This window comes from Nanorana parkeri, unplaced genomic scaffold, assembly GCF_000935625.1.
Source record: "Nanorana parkeri isolate BGI_ZX_2015 unplaced genomic scaffold, ASM93562v1 scaffold912, whole genome shotgun sequence".
Classification (NCBI taxonomy): Eukaryota; Metazoa; Chordata; class Amphibia; order Anura; family Dicroglossidae; genus Nanorana; species Nanorana parkeri.
The window spans coordinates 112,390-129,760 of NW_017307180.1; the positions used below are offsets into that span (position 1 = coordinate 112,390).

The following is a 17,371-nucleotide window of genomic DNA, read 5'->3' on the forward strand; positions in this document are numbered from 1 at the left end:
TTATAAATGCATCCATTTAGATATGTTTTACATTCTGCAACGGTTTAGTAACTTATAGTTTTCCTTGCATTACCTTGTTCAGATTTTAAAGACACAATTGTTAATATTGTTTTCTGTCATTGCTGAAACTTAGCCCCATTCCTATTGTTCGGCGTATCCGCACTGGGAGTGAACCTTCGTTCTCCAGTCTCCCCTCATCCTTCACTGCCCCTTCTTTCTTGAAAAATCTTTACCAAGGTTCAGGGAGAACTCCCCCCCAACCTGAGAGAGATACTCCCAAGAGGTGAGACCCGGTACAGCTGCCTCCCATACACCTCCTGCGCTATTTCTATGTCTGGTTGTGGCTCACCTGCCCTGCTGGATTAACCAACCTTGGACTGCCATGGGATGCAGTCTGCATGTTAATTGTTCTTGTCTGTGACCCAGTAATTACCCTAATTGCATCCTTAAATGGTAAAATGTTCAAAAGAATGCACACAAGTAGCAGCAGCTTAATAAGCGTAGGATTTTCGTTTTTATGTTAATGGTGTCACACTATTACTCCTGAATTGTGCTGTTGTGAGAATAAAAGGCTGTATATAAACACACAATTTTCTATACGAAAGGGGCTTTCATGTTGAACAAAATGCCACCAGGGTTTCTGAGCTGGCATTCCCATTTTGTGCACTGTTCCTTCATGTAGGTGGCTGTTACAAAAATACACAGCTTTAGCTCAATAGCAAAACTGAACAGGTAACAGATAGATAGGATTTATGGCAGAAGCATGACATTGTATTTTACTGTATATGAAAGAGCTCTGGGACAGTATGAATTGGAGTAATGTAATCAGATGCCAGAGTATTACCCTCCTTTGTGTAAGTAAGCATTCTATGTGGACTCTAGTGTCCCCACAATGTATTTGCATTGTAAAAAAGTGAACCTAATGACTGACTCATACGGTATATAGAGCAGTGGAAGCACAGGAAAAGACAACAATTCACAGAAAACCAGTTTGGGCTATAGTGTTAATCCCAAGTGTTTTCACAATCCCTGTGAGTTTATTTCTAAAGGTAGGCAAAGATTTGATTTTGTTTTATCGCTAAATCCTTATCCACCTTCAGTCAAAGTTACCATTCTAAAATTAAGTGAAAAGCAATACTAAAAATTAGACAGACTGATGAATTAGCAGCACTTTCCAGCCAAAGCAAGTGAAAAAATGATCATCTTCAGGAAAATTCCATGGAGAGTTATGGAATAATGTTGTGTAAATTATCAGCAAAATGTTCTGGAGTAGCTTTATTAGAAGGTTAGGAATGTAAGGGACAAGACTTTAGTCATTATGTCCATCTTTATAAACGGGTTATTAGCTGAACTTATGGCAAACACTATTTCCCACTAAAAAAAACCAAAAAAACTACAATATCGAATATCCTTTCCATTATTTGTAAATAGACCATTCTAGCTGCAGTAAGCCTGGTTGTAAATAGCACAAGGTGTGACACCTCTCTAAAGAATGAACATTATACCATCACATTTGTCTGTCTCTACAGCAGTACTAATAAATCTGTTAAATCTTGCATGATACAATCCTAAATATAATTGTAATGTACATTAATATGTGTTTTCACCCCCGCAGTACAAATATGGTAAGTACAATCTATGTTGTGACACAGATTACTGTATGTGCTATTAAATGTGCAAATGTTCTAAACACTACCTTGTTCTCTAGTGCTAATTGTGGTATAGCCCTTCAAAGGAACTAGAACTTGTTTTGGGCTTGTGTTGATGGCATCAGTTTGAGACACTTCTGAGATCATTCACAATCCACTGACATATGCGTTTGACCTGCAGCTGGCTTCATTTTGATCTGCATTTTACCTGCTTCAAGTGGGTTTTAGATTCCAATAGGCTTGTATTCAAAGCCTGCCTGAAGCAAACAAATGCCTGTCGACAAATACCTTTATTTATTTGTGGGTTCTTTAGATATGTTGACAAATAGTTATGAACAATACAACAATCTGTACGGTTAAGGGCTGCTATTTATTGGCCAGTGTTATGCCCTCCTCATATAACAAGATGGCTACAGTTATTATGCAGAGATTGTTGAAGGTGAACTCCAGCCAAAAGTAAAGATTAACCCAGGAGAGGCCTACAGAGAGCACAGACTACCTGCTCATTACTTCACATCACTTCATCTTCTTTTTTATGTTTAGGCAACACTGTAGAGCACCAGCTCACCCCACTCCTTTTTGTCAGTAATCTGGTCAGGTCAGAACTCATGCTTGTGACCCTTTGCCAAGCTCCTTGCTGCTTCACATACATAAAACCTTGTGTTAAATACAATGCATTTCTCACAAACACCAAATAGATGCAGACCTGCTTTGCAGATTCTAACGTGAAAAGTGGTACAGAAAGCTACACAGCACATACTTCAAGAAGTACACTTCCAGTGAGCTGGTCTCTGGATTCTGACTGCAGTAGGTTACTTAGATTGGTTGATTGTAACATAGTTGCTTTGTTTGCTGGAGAGAACCAATAGTTTGCCATCTGCTTTTATTTTTTTCTTTAAGTGATATTACAAGTGAGCATTTCTGATTGCCCAGAGGTATAGCTGTACCAGGACCTATATCCTAGACTATTTTCGTACATAAAAAAAATACATGCTTCATACAAGATTATAAAAATATGAGCAAGAAAACCTCTTCTAGCTTCTGTTGGAGTGAAGTGAGAGAAGGTGCACAATCTTGAGACATGGCCTAAGCTACCCATTCCAGACCACTAGGGTAAAAATTCAGATAGTGGTTGTTACATTTCTGACCCTTGTTGTTGTATTGCTGGTGTGGATTGATGGTGTACAGTCTTTTACTAGTGAGAAAACAATTCACAGCCTCAGGGCAAATTGTTGCATTAAAACCAAATCTATAGGGTTTGTCAATATGACTGCCCTTTGATCCCTTTTTTCAGAAAACCTAGTAATGTGGTTCTTAGCCTATGTAAATGTTCATTGTAGTGTATATAGGCCTTTTGAGTGTTCAGTGCCATAAGGCCTCACACACACTGCTTAGAGTCGGCCCGTAGAGATCCGTGCGGCGTGCATCGGGCCTTTCCCGGGAAGGACAGGTGCTGCGTGTGATTGTACGCAGCAGCCTGGTCTTCTCTATGGGAGGACGCCGCCTTACGCTCACCCGAACTGCACATCTGTGCGGGTGAGCGTGCTTGGACCAGACAGGATCCATCCCTGTCGTTCCCGGGAACGGCCCGATGCGGCCGTGCACGCCGCACGGATCTGTACGGTCTGACTCTAAGCTGTGTGCATGAGGCCTAATTGTCTTAGCATTACATTGCTGCATTAGATTTATTTTCCATGTGAAAATATGTGGTAAAACTGAATAGTTGAAGAATATGTGGTGTGCATACCACATACTACATAGACCAAGATACAAAAAACTCTTTAATGTTAAATATGATTTAATAATTATGTGGGTTACACAAGATTATTCAGTAAAGAAATGTCAGTCAAAACAGCAACGTCAGCAACAATCAGTATTCATCTTTTCACTAATAATGTGTCAACTGTGTAAGCATTTGTTGTGTGTACTGAAGTACACTATAATACCATTCCTGAATACATCTTCATTGCACCTATGAGCCATCTGCATTGGCACTTAGTGTCAGGGAAAAACAAAGTCAATAACTACACTACAAACATAGAGGCTAAAGCCAAATGCAGCCACAAGAAAATATGAACTTTAGATGCTTTCAGAAAATATGTATGTATTTTGAGAGGAGTTCATGTTGCATTTTTTTATTAGTTTCTGAGAGACCACATTGTATTCCCGGGGAATCATACAGAGGGATTACAACCATTTCAATGCAGCAGATGCCACATTTACAAAAACAATACATATTATGACTCGGACAAAAACACAACAAATTACCCCTGCTTCAAGATTCAAATAAGAACTCTGAACATGCATGTACAAAAGCCCTTAAATTGTTGTCTAGTACTGTATGTCCAATGTCTGGAGGGTACCTACAAGTGCAGATTACCATATGGGCCTCTGTCAAATACAAAATCCTGTTTGGCAGGATGAAATTGTTCTCCTGATATTAGAGCAGCATCTACGACTCCTATGAACACAAATTAGTTTATGCACACACGTTTGTGTACTTTTTAGGGAAAGAACAATCTTTCATTGTATTGGTCATTTACAAATGTCCAGTTGATGTTCTTGGTCCAGTTAGATACCCATAGATCCAGAGCCTTATCCAGCCAGTTGAAGGTGAATCGAGCACCAATTGTTCATATCTTTAGGCAGATACTTCTACTGCTCGTTTATAGAGAAACTAGCAATCATCCAAAGTATATTTTTAGCTGATTATAGTTTCCTCTGAGGTAAGGCCTTACTCTCTTGTCCACTCCTTCATCCATAGGCTTTCATATGCACACTCAGGAAGTGTTTTTGATAGATTAACTATTACTATAACTAGTTAGGAAAGCTATAGTAAGAGTCAGCTGTGCATTTTATCTAAAATTGCAGTGCAAATCGTGACATTTGGTCTCTAAACATACATAAACTTGCATACATGGCTTGGTCATTCAACCAACCCTTCTAAAATAGGGTCTGTAGACCTGTGGTTGTCCAAGCCCTCTGGCTTACATGACGAACCTCTGTTAGCAAAGGGCAATGATCATATGACAAAACATAGTAATTTTTCAGTTTCCTGTGGCCATGGTAAGGAAAGGTTGAGATATGATTGCTTGCAAAGTGCTTGCTTGACTTAAATTAAAAAATCACATCTTTTTTATGTGTATGGCTTCATATACAGATTACCCTCTGTCAAGAAGTACTGTATAGTTTTTGTGTGAACTCTGCCTGTTACCTTGATGTGTGTTTTGTTCCTTATTCGGAAAAAAGTAAAGAGGAAGCTTGTTTCCTCTAGTTAAAACCTAAATATGTTGCAGGCCAAAGCCACAAAGCATCAATAGTTTAGTTTTGGTTAAGGCAGAGAAAGTGTATGAAACTTTGTACTCAACATGCAGCTGTAAAATAACAAGGCAACACATTCCAGAATAGGTATGCAAAGCTGAGGTTAAGTTAGACGCAAATGTCAGACTGTTTTCTGAAGGCAACATCTCCATTTTGTGCAATGGGCTCTGCAATGTAGATAAAACTGATGTTACAGCATCATGACTGTTGCACAAAAAAACAAGAAGGAAAGCTCTATTTTTTATACATTTTTTATTTAAGCAAAAACAGTTTGACAAGACACAGCACTCACATAATGTAATGGACAAAGTCAAGGATATAAGTACATTATACAGTGACAAAACCTTATAGGAATAAAGGCGTATAAGAACAAAACACACAAAGAATCGCCAGAGCAAAAATAAACTATTTGAAGAAGGAGAGACCTAGGAAAGCTCTATTGCTTCTTATTATTATTGATGGCTCAGTTTTTGTCAAACTGACAGAGAAGTGGAGGAGGACATCCCAAAACATTTTTTTCTACTCGTGCATTAATGACAATAATGAAATTTCAGGCTAGCAGACATCTATGGAAAGGCTAAGCATGACCTGTTTCGAATTCGCAAACATTACTGTGAATGTTTGCTGAAAGCAGTGATTTTATATAGCCAAACCTGGTATTTTTTATATATGTTACCACTTACTCAGGAGTTGAGTCATTATTCAGAAGAGGGGTAATTTGAAGTACAACTATAGGCTCCTGTATTACATTCTAAACACGTGCCAAATTCAGGTACAACTGTAAGTGATCTACAGGCCTCAAAGTGAATAGAATGTTTATTTACCTTTCCTGGCTGAGTCAAATCCTCCTTCAATTTTTGCCTTACATGTTCCCCTTCCCAGGCACTGTAGCTCACATTGAGAGGGTTTCAGCAACAGATACATTGCTGTAAATCCAGAAGACAGTGGGCAGGACTAGGTGTGGTCAGGTGCTGATGGACAAGCTACAAGCTTATAATTCAGCTTATAATTCAGCTGTGACGATGCCGATAGCCATGCACCCTACAACATCTTATTTTACTGTAGTGCAAGCAAGTACAGCCTACATGGCAGTGGCAACTCTACTCTGAATTTAGGAGTGATGCAGAATCATTGCCGGACCATGACGTGAAGCTGCATGAGATGGACTTCACTGGCAGGATCAACAGATATTTGTGGGACTTTGCATGGAGTCTAAGAGAAAACTGTAAGTGCAGATTCACTTTTATTAAATGCTGCAGCACATTTTTTTAATGGGATGCCAGAATTCTACTTAAATACATTTTATATAGTAACATATTTAACCTGCAAAATAGGATAGCAAAATAGGATTATGAATGTTTTCAGTGCAGATAATTTTATAGGAAGTATGAAGTCATAAAGGCCTGACTTTGGTGCTCACCCATGACCTCACAGGGGCTCAGTTGGCATGATTTCTTTTTTTTAAGGTCTTATATACTATGTTTACAACTAGTCAATTTTCTATATGTAGGGCAGAGGCCAGCTTTGAGGCAGGTTAAGACCTACCCTGCTTAACCAGATAATACACACCGACTTCACTGCACTAATTGAATGCATCCCAGACACAGCTGCCATTTAAAACAGTTTTCCAGTAGTGTGCAGTTTTGGCCATGCCTTGTGTAGATGTCCATGATCTCTCGGCTTGCATCAGAGACAGCCTGAAATGTCTGAAATGTGGGGAACAAGATTTTTGCCTGAGCTGAACATCTGATTTGTATGAGGATAGTAGAAATTGTTGGTTGGGTCTACCAGATAATCAGCCGCTTTCTCACAAAAAAGTTGATTACACTGTCACATACTTTTTCCCCAGTGCCAACCTGCAGAGTCACAAACTAAATAATTGCAGCTAAGTGTTATAAGTACACCAGGGCATAGCTGCCCAGCTTTCATTCTTACAGCTTAGCTGTGCCTGTGAAATCAAATAAATTTTCTGGTCCAGGGTGCATCATGGAGAAGAAGGAAATACAGCTCTAAGTAATGGTAGCCTACTAGCTGCTTAGTTGTGCTACGGAAAAACCAGATTGGTTGGCTCCTGAGCAGGAACATCATTGTTGCCCAGCAGTTGAAGAGATGGGCACATGGAAAGGTTTTCAAAGTTGCATCTGAAATAGAATAATAATCTGTTTAAGTAGGAGAATATCGATAATGGAGAACCTAGTTCATATAGATGACAGGTCAACAGTAGTACTAGGTTTGCTTTATCTCTGTGTTTAATATGTACATGTAGCTAGATCAGAATGACAAATAGTGCTAAGTAACCTTGCGTTCAGGTTTCTCAGGGCAGCTTATATGCAATTATTAAGCTATCATGTGGAACTTCCAAGTTTCTAGAATTCAGATATATTCTTGGATAGAATTATACTGTTTTAGTGGAGCAAGTAGGTCTGATAGGTGTATGGTAGTTGTTGTTGGTCAGACACATTAAACATTTGTATCTTGTGTTGGACATTTTGTGGAAATACCTTTGCAGGCCATGTGAAATAAAAGAATATGCCTGCAAAGGTATATTGCAGGCCTCACATAGACAAAAAGGAGTTGGGCGATACAAGGCATGGTTTTGAGCCATGCAGCAAAAAATTGTGGTGTGCCTTCATTACTTTAGGAAACATGACAGTGTAGACCTAACTGTAAAAAGAGTTACAAATTAAAGCACATTTAATATTGGGTATTATGTAGTTATATAGTTAAAGCTCTATATTTTGGTGCAGTGTGGAAGAATAAAATGTACCATTATGTTACCTAAATGTAAAGGAAACTGTACAGAGATAACAGTGGATTTACTCACCTAGTTGTGGCTGTGTGATTCGTGTGTGTGTGTGTGTGAAAGCATATTGAAGTGAGTTACAGAATCTCTCATCCAATGGGATAAAATCCATTTTTTAAATTTCAAATTTGAATACAATTGTAATTGCTGTAGTATAAAAAGAATGAATAATTAATTTATTGGGTAATGTGCTATTAATTTAGAGAACGCTAGTATGGGTTGGACTGGGTGGTGGTATGAGTAATGGTAGTGGTATATAAGTATTTGTAACATTCTGAAATAATGTTTTTTCTTTTGAACAGTGAAAGTGAAGGAAGGAGAAGAACGACTTCTTCCTGTAGTAATGACTCTTTAAATATTAGCGGAACAACTCTCGCATCGCGACGGATTTCGTGGCGTCAGCGAATTTTCCTCAGGGTAGCTTCACCAATGATCAGTTCCCCCTCAGATATGCAACATAAAGGTATGTGAGCTATTGTGAGGTATATTTTAGTTGTAATCATCCATTCACAAAAAGAAAGATTCCATTACTTCATATCATATCACTCATGCTAGGCTGTTCATAGCAGTGGTCCATCCAGCCTGTAGATAAGCCAACCTATTCATTCCTTATTGTGTGAGAGTAGTCTGAGCTTAAAGTGTAGTTCCACTTTTGCAGTCAAATTTGAGAAAACCCCACAATGATTTTTTTTTTTTCTTTTTCAACGGTTCATTTTGTAACGTTTCTACTAATGGAGAATTTTCAGTGTTGAGTACTGATGTAATTCATAAATCAGTATTAAGGAATACATTTTCTGGTTGCAATTGTCTTTATGCCTCCCTATGGCTTTATTTTCAGTACAAAGAAAAGTCTAACTCCAGCCATTTTTTTTATTTTTTGTTTTACTTTAGGATAGAGTGGGGCAAAGTTACAACTTCTGCCAGGTGTCTATTTAATTCTGTGTTCCCATTGGTTAGATTTTCCCTTAGCTCCTGTACCTTTGCCCGGGGAAGGCTGTGTAGGTGTCACCAAGCCAGGATGATACAGACCGCTATTATAACATTGTCAGCAATTCTTACCCTTCCTCACTTTACTAAAAGTTTGTGTTTGTCTATGTCCCCTTTGGAGAGATTTCCCATCACACCCTGACAGGAAGTGAGGGGGAACCTTCCCCAGTAGGACAATACCAATCTAACAAAGGCTCTAACTATTCCCTGCTTCACAATGAAACAAAAAACATTTGCTAGATTCAAGGTTTAAACAGTACTATTGCTCAGACTCTGTTGTTAAAATAATAAACTGTCCTCTGCAAAAAAGATTGTTAATACTCGCCTTTCCCACTGTCCATGCCACTGATCTCTGCTGTATTACAAAGAAACTGCTGCTTCAAGAATCTTCAGAATTTGACAATTTCAGAAGTGTTGTATCCGCGATCCCCCCACACCTCCTCCTGCTTGCCCTTGCGTCACTTTGTCCTTTAGTGTGGTAGTGGCCTGCAAGAGGAGCCACATAAGTGCAGGGAAGAAAAAATTCAACACTCCTGAGTTGTCAGATTTTGAAGGCTCTTCAAGTAGCAGCATTGCCTATGTAATCAGCCAATATGGCTGCCCCTGTGTATATATAACTATACATTCTACACAGAAGCAAGGTTTTTAAAGAATTATTACACATTGAAGACATTTACAAACCGAGCTTTTACATACAAAATATGTATCGTATATATCTAACAATTATTGAAAAGACTGTATATTCACTTTAGGTAAGTTGCACATGAGTTTTCTTGCATCTAGTATTGGACACGTATATGATCTTTGCTGCTAGTTCCTAAACTTTTACATATACAGTATATCAATTATTGATAAGACTGTATATTAGCTTTAGGTACCTTGAACATCAGTTTGTATAATATTTGCTGCTAATTCCTAAACTTTTTTTAAACTGCAAAAAGTAGCTTGAAAAGCTTGAAAAATACATTCACGTACCTTAACTATTAACAAAAATGTATCTTATTTGTGTATCACTCGGCTGTAGACCCTAAATCATCTCTGAATTGGTGCCGACACCAATGTCCTTCCTTCTGGAGGGTGACTACTTTTGTTCCCCATGGTCCCTGTGTGTGTTGTAAAGTAGCCATTGCTCCAAGCTCACTCCCGTGTATCAAGATTGTAGTCCATCACAGGAGTTATCTTGGAGCAGTGGCTACTCAGCATTTTTAAGGGTTAAATGCAGTGTCACTTTAAGGGAAGAATAGAAATTCAGTACAGTTACTGCATGCTTACATACATTAGTAGATTTTTACATTCTGGCTAAACAACTGAAAGCACAAACTAAAGGATAGGGTAGTCACCTGAAAACAGGAACACAAAAAACGTATGGATAAGCTAAGCTAAAACTGAATGATAAAAAAAATGGCCTGTATATGGGTACCTCAACTACCTGATGCACAAATATAAATAAAGTTAAAAAAAATGTTTGTTTATGTAACCTCTGATTACAAAAAGCAGCCTTGAATTTTCTGGTTCAGTGCATATTTTACTATGCTATTGCCGAGTTGAAGAATAATTTAACTAGAGAAAATTCATACAGTAACAATTGAAAATTGTAGACAGTGTAATCAAGTGTCTGAGAAAGGGATCTAAAATGTACTTAAAAACAAGAAGTGCAGATGTGTTTATAAGTAAAACATAGAGGAAGAAGGAAGTGTGTTTTTTTTTTGACAGTGCGGGATCTCCCTATATAAACAGTATGTCAGGCATAACTCGTGAGTCGGATGATATGCCATATGATAAGCAGGTGTGACACGATGGAAATTATTGTGCACATATTATGTCCTGATTGTTTCAGACCATTTAGATGTGAACGATTTGCTGCCGTTATCCCCCCTTCCTCCTACCATGGAAGAGGACCCACTGGCCTCTCTTCTTCATGATGAAAATACTACAGACAGCATTGATGGGAAGAGAAATTCTGAAGATCTTCAGAGGCTATGGCGGAAGGCAATACATCAACAGATCTTATTAATACGAATGGAAAAAGAGAACCTGAAACTTGAAGGTTAGTCCAGAATGTTAGCAGTAGAGCAGTAGTATTCAAGCTAGAAAAAATACTACATATTTCCAAATAACTAGTTATTGTGCCTGTGCGTTTATATTCCCTTTTCTTTAACACTGGTCCCGAGCATCAATGTAGTATTGCTTCCATCTGTACACACATATGCATGTTGTTCATAAAAGTTTCCGATGAGACTGCTAAATATGTTAACCTTATCAAGCAATCGCATTCTCCCTTCCATACGTGTTATGCATTGTGAAATGTACAGGTTAGAATAAAGTTATATTTTTTTTAAATGAATGTAATATGATTATTCTTTTTCATGCCTTCGAGGAGATTGCAATTTCATTACCATTACATATTATTGTTGCAGAAGGTAAGGAAAATCCTAATGTAGACAAATTAAAGAAATGTTGAGCCATTTATATTAGTTTATTAACACAATCAGATATTCCATTATATAATACCTGATAGGCTCGTGCAATAAGGTTAAAGCCGATGTGAAAAGTGCAGTAACCCAGAGAAACCAATACATTTTCTTTTGTTAAGGCTACATAAGAAATGATTGGTTGCTATGGGTTACTTGACTTTTCTGTATGCTTTACTATGTATTTCTGTACACTACAAGCAATGTATCTGTCATTTACTGAACAGTCTCAGAATTAAATTGGCACTACATAGATACCAAAACTAAAACTTTCCTGTAGTAAAGAGACCAAATGTATTTGTTATGCTGACAGCTGTGTTAAATGATATATTTACTGTTCTGAATTCTTACTTCAATGAAAGTATCTAAGAACTTAGTACACGAACTTAAAGCAGAACTCCAGTCTGGACCTGACTTTTTTTCTTTGTGCATTACAACCCCATATTCTGCATGCAGAGCTCCTGTGCACTCTCCTACAGCAATAGCTTTGTGGGAACTCCTGGCTCTGTGACCCTGAGCCTCAGCTGCCACTTCCTGTCATAGCCATCTGTCATTTTAACACTCGCTTGTAGTTCTCGGTATTACATGGGTGACATAATGATGCAAGCGCCACAGCCAGTGGTCTTTACTCTTGGCCCAAACACCACAGCAGCCATGCCATAGCAACCTCTGAGACATGTGGTCCCTGCATCTGTGCTGCTCCCTGCCCACCCCCATGCAACTGGAAGGAAAAGAATGGGACTGGAGTGGTCATGTGACCGCTCGCTACATCACATGCCTAAAAAACGAAAAAGTATGGTAAGGACTAGCCTGACCATAGCCCTACTTTAAAGACAAAGGTTCATTCAATTTTATATCAATGTGGCTTATTTAAAACATTTTATTTTCCTGACCGTCAAACACCTAAAATGAGATGTTTATGATATCTTATGTTTATGCGTAATTTGTTTTAGTTATAATTTAAATGTTTTTTTTTTACCAGCAAGCAGAGATGAACTTCAATCTAGAAAAATCAAATTGGATTATGATGAAGTTGAACTTTGTCAGAAAGAAGTTTCAAGTCTCTGGGAAAAGAAGTTAAATTGCAGAACAAAAATCCGGTTTGACATGGAAGAGATCTATGCCACACTGAAAGAAGGTACAGACCTTTTTTACATATTTACATAGTGAGTAAGATTGAAAAAAGACACACGTTTCTTAAGTTTAACCAAAGCGTGGTAGGATTCTTAGGACCCTAAACCTTCAGTTGATCCAGAGGAAGCTTTGTATAGCATGGTCAAGTTTGTTCCAATAGATCCCTATTGGAACAAACTTGACCATGCTATCTGGTTTCCTCACCCCCAAAACCAGATGGAAGCACATTTTACAATGTTATTTCTTGATTGTTAATATCCATTTTTTATTTTGTGACTTTAGAAATACAGCCAACCCTTTTTGATGCAATCTACTGAATTGTCTACAACCAGCTTCTGAGGAAGACTATTCCACATTTTCACAACCCTTACTGTAAAGAACCTTTCTGGATGCTGAAGTTAAACTTATTTTCCTCCAGGTGCAAATAGTGCCCTCCAGTACTATACGCGGCATTTTTATATTTATGAAAGTTGATCGTGTCCCACTTTAATTGCCTCTTCCCAAGGGTGGATACATTTAGTTCAGCGAATCAGTCCCCATAGCTGAGGTCTTCCATGCCACCTTTTTCTGTACTCTGTACATGTCCATCAATAACTATCAGTAAATGAAACATCATAACAGTAACCTAAACAAGATTACTAAAAATAAATATCCATTTTAATGTTATCCATATTCTAGATATAGTAGCTAATTATGTTTCTATTTTGTTCAATGATTAGGTGTTCCGAAAAGTAAACGTGGGGAGATATGGCAGTTTCTCTCAGTGCAGTATCGTCTAAGGCACAGACTGCAAAGTAAACAGCAGCCTACAGATACTACATATAGTGATCTTTTGAAACAGCTTACCGCCCAGCAGCATGCTATCCTAGTCGATCTTGGTATGTAGACATTTTGTTTGCAGAATAATAGACAAGACTCTCTTAAAGCGGACCTTTACCCATATCTTTATAATAACAACAAACACACCTTTAGATATGTTTAGTAATGACAATCTACAAACACATACTTCTAGATAATTGCCAGCTTTGTATTCTTTGCATATCTCATTTATCTTTTCTTTCCCAGTCGTCTGACAGTGGCCATATGGACAGGTTACTAGATCTCCTATTACTTTCTGGATTTCTGGCACATGTGACTAGACATGTGACCATGCACATCATTTCATGGAAGGAAAATGCCTTTCACTGAGATGAGATTTCCCATCAATGCTCTACTGATGACAAGGCAATCCCAGTGTGCATTGCTTTGGCAAACTGAAGTAATTTGCACTTTCAAAGCAGGAAGTGAATGCTCTGCAAGTGTATGCATTTCAAATCACAGCATTTTACACACGATAGGTCTATGTTATTATTAATAATCATACATACAGCGATGCATTGGTAGAATTTGATTTCTGAGTGTAAAGGTCCACTTTAAGAAGGACTCAAAACTAATTTTTTATACTTTGGTGTAAATCTTTAAAGAAGACCTAAATAAATCTCATGTAATCTGTCACATGTTCACATCAAAAGTTTGTACTCTTTTTTTAATCTGGTACTTTCATCTAAATCATGTCTGATAATCCTGCTATGAAGGTCCTTGTTCAGTCACTTCCTGTTATGGGGTCACAACGCTCTGTCCCTGTCCACGGTTGTTTTCCTGTGCTGTCACTATGTCACATGTAGTCGAGACTATAAGCAGCTGTGCCAATGTTCATTGTGCATGCATGTTCTGCCACTGTTACCATCAAGAAGCCTATCCTGTCCAATGACATGCAGCGGCTGCTGGAGCACATGTACTGTGTGTGGACCGGAAGTGGCTGTAAAGGGAATATACAAGATCAGCGGTGCTGAGAGATGGAAAAGTGGACTACAGGTCATCTATTTAGGGTTGAGGTCTATTTTACTGTTTACTTTTGTTTACAGCAGTGGAAGCTGTGTTTTAATTGTGTGAGATTTTGATATGGCATATGTATTTATGAATGCATCTATTCAACAGGAAGAACGTTTCCAACCCATCCGTATTTTTCCACACAGCTGGGGGCAGGCCAGTTGTCTTTATATAACCTTCTTAAAGCATATTCTTTGTTGGACCAAGAAGTTGGCTATTGTCAGGGAGTTAGCTTCGTAGCCGGAGTTCTTCTCCTACACATGAGCGAACAGCAAGCCTTCGAAATGTTGAAGTTTCTTATGTACGACCTTGGTTTCCGTAAGCAGTACCGACCAGATATGATTTCTCTTCAGGTAATCTGTTTACCCATTCTTTCTTATGCATTAGAAACATATGTAGTTGTGATCTGAATGCTTTTAAGCATAAATATATTTTGTGTGTATTTTTAACCACTTGCTGCCCAGAGCAATTTCTTACATTTGCACACACATGATGAAATCTGAATTTTTGGCTAGAAAACAGCTTCAGACCCTCAAACAATGATATATTTTCTGAAAGCAGAGGCCCTGTAGAATAAAAAGATGCTAGTTGCAATTTTTTATGTTGCACGGTATGCGCAAATGTTTATCAAACAAGTATTTTTAGGATAATGAAATTTAGTGCACAGGAACAGGATATAATGCTCAATTGTTTGGTAAAATATAAAAGATGGGGTCACGCCAGGTAAATAGATATCAAACCTTAAAATTCTGTGAAACCGCAAGAAACTACAATAACCAAAATTTCCCATAGTCGACGCTTTAAACGCCTTTATGGCTCGTCAGTTTAGGGTTACCAGTGATTGATGGGCCCAGAATGATTGCTCTCACTCCAACGCTCGCGATGATATGTAACGTGTAGCACATCTGCATCTGATGCGTGTTTGCATTGTATGTGCGTGCACGTGTGTGGCGGGGGGATTTAAAACTTTTTTTTTTATTTTTTTTTTGTTACTTTTAATTTTTACATTTTTTTTTAACACTCAGCTTTATTGCTATGACATAGGGGGCTAACAAGCCCCCTATGTCATAGCAAATATAATGTGACAGGTCCTCTTTATGTAGACATCAGGGGTCTTTCAGACCCCTAATGTCACCTAGGGACCCCAAAGATCTCTGCTTCATCAGCATCCTCTTCTGGCTCTAGGTGCCGGAGAATGTGCCCAGTGACGCACTGCTGGAAGCCACTCATCTCTCCTCCCATCTATCAGGGGAGACCCTCCATGCTGGTCCCGGGCCCACACTGGGGACAGTGGAGCCCGAGAAGCAGACAACGGTAGAGGGGGGCGCCACAAAATACAAGCGATATGGCACCTGTATAGATGCAGGATCAGTTGTATTTAAACAGCAATCGGCGGCTGTTTAAAACGGTGCCAAGAACACGGCTGCAGCAGCAGCTGTGTTCTTGGTATAACAACTTCCAGCGGAGGATGTACATTTACGTGAACCCGCTGGAAGTGGTTAATGTATATAATCCAATTTTTTGGGGGGCTAAAGGATTGGTTGTCTGATGTGTTTTAGAATGAGGGTTTTATGCAAAACTACCCACAAATATTTTTTTCTCCATTTCCTCTTTTGATTTGAAAAAGTTTTTGCCCTTCCTGTGACCACATTGGGAAGGTTTTCCCTCACTTCCTCACCCTAAGACAGTAGGGGGAAAAGCTGTACGAGGGACTAGAATGGTAGCACTGAAAACATGGTCAGAAGTTCAAACTCTTCCTCACTCTGCAAAAAAGGTTTTTTATATGTCTACACATAGTGAATTGGTTGGATAAAGCTCCCCAATTGGAACACAGAAAATAAAAACCTTCCCTATTCTATGCAAATCATAATAAAGTGTTTTGGCTAGAGCAGGGCCTTAGAAAACCCAGGTCTCTTATGGATATATACAGTTTATATAGTAGTTTGGTCTAATCTCAAGGTAAGCTTTACTTCTAATTCTCAGGGTCTCTAGTTGTGTGAGAAAGGTGCTTATCTGCCCCAGGTGAATTTTGTGGGTTGGCACTTGTGTGTGACTAAAGTGGCTGTGGGTCTGAGGACCACTGGTTACCACAAATCTCTGTTGGAGTGCCTTGCTCTTTCCAATTGTGTCACACCATACTGGCATACTAGGAGCTAGGACTGTGAGAACACATCCTTTTGTCAGAATAAGCCACTGTCAGTATGTCAGAACATGCAGGACATCCCTTGTCATAGTACCACTAACATTATTTTCAGAAGCTTGGGGGGGTGCACAGATTTAGGCAATTTGGGCACTCCGGCTGTGGTGATAGTATAAATCCCATCATGGCCTGGGAGTCCTTCCTTTGGCTGTCAGAGTCTTGCAATGCCTTATGGGATTTGTAGTTTCACCACAGCTGGAGTATCGTTTCAAAGTTTTTTTTTTTATTGGTTTTCCATACTTATACAGTTCTATTCACAGACAGTAATATCATTCTATAAACATATAATATATGTATCATAATCAAGCGTTATATCATAAACAATGGTCCTTCAACAGCAACAGAGCAAAAGATTGCTTACCTCTGTCTATTGTGTTAATATATTACCAAAGACCCCCGCAACATGATTCTAAACCCTCGACACACCTGCTATAAAATGGGGGGTCGAATGAATTCAATTTTTCTCTCTTGCCATTGTAAGAACCGCTGTTAGTCACCCAATCTGTGGGTATTAGATCCCTCTGGATGGGTAGTACAAGGCTCCCACCAAGAGGGAAAGTTAAAAGGACAAAGCTGGAGTATCAAGGCTACCTACCCCTGGTGTAGAGGATATATTTTGACATGGCCTAGAAGATTTTAAAGTTTTACAGAAAGAGCTCCAGGGACCGACAACGTTTGTAGAAAGCACCATTCAGCAGCAGCAATCTAGTGTTGTTGGTCCAAGAGTGGAAATAGACAGTAACGGTAAGGAACGGCATGGAAAAGAAGGTACTTATGAATCAGACAGTAATAAATAAGAAAAGTGCATAATATAAAAGGTGATTCTGCATGGAACAGAATAGAATAATTCATTTTTTGCCTGGAATTCTACTTAAAGGTCTCCTTCAAAAAGATTCCTTTTTTAGATGTAGTTTTTTTTTTTTTTTTTTTTTAAAGC

At 38.6% G+C, this 17,371-nt stretch overlaps 1 protein-coding gene across 5 annotated transcripts in view; it reads left to right on the forward strand.

Moving 5' to 3' along the window:
- TBC1D4 (TBC1 domain family member 4) overlaps window positions 1-17,371 on the forward strand; it is a 137,935-nt gene that overhangs the window by 111,991 nt on the left and 8,573 nt on the right. The window contains exons 11-17 of one of the 5 annotated variants that reach the window (XM_018566066.1): window positions 134-283; window positions 8,076-8,236; window positions 10,598-10,807; window positions 11,178-11,180; window positions 12,214-12,369; window positions 13,085-13,243; window positions 14,343-14,587. In XM_018566066.1, the coding sequence (XP_018421568.1) occupies window positions 134-283; window positions 8,076-8,236; window positions 10,598-10,807; window positions 11,178-11,180; window positions 12,214-12,369; window positions 13,085-13,243; window positions 14,343-14,587 (1,084 nt within the window). The remainder of the gene's footprint in view (window positions 1-133; window positions 284-8,075; window positions 8,237-10,597; window positions 10,808-11,177; window positions 11,181-12,213; window positions 12,370-13,084; window positions 13,244-14,342; window positions 14,588-17,371) is intronic. The other 4 variants (XM_018566067.1, XM_018566068.1, XM_018566069.1 and 1 more) reach the window with 4 other exon arrangements.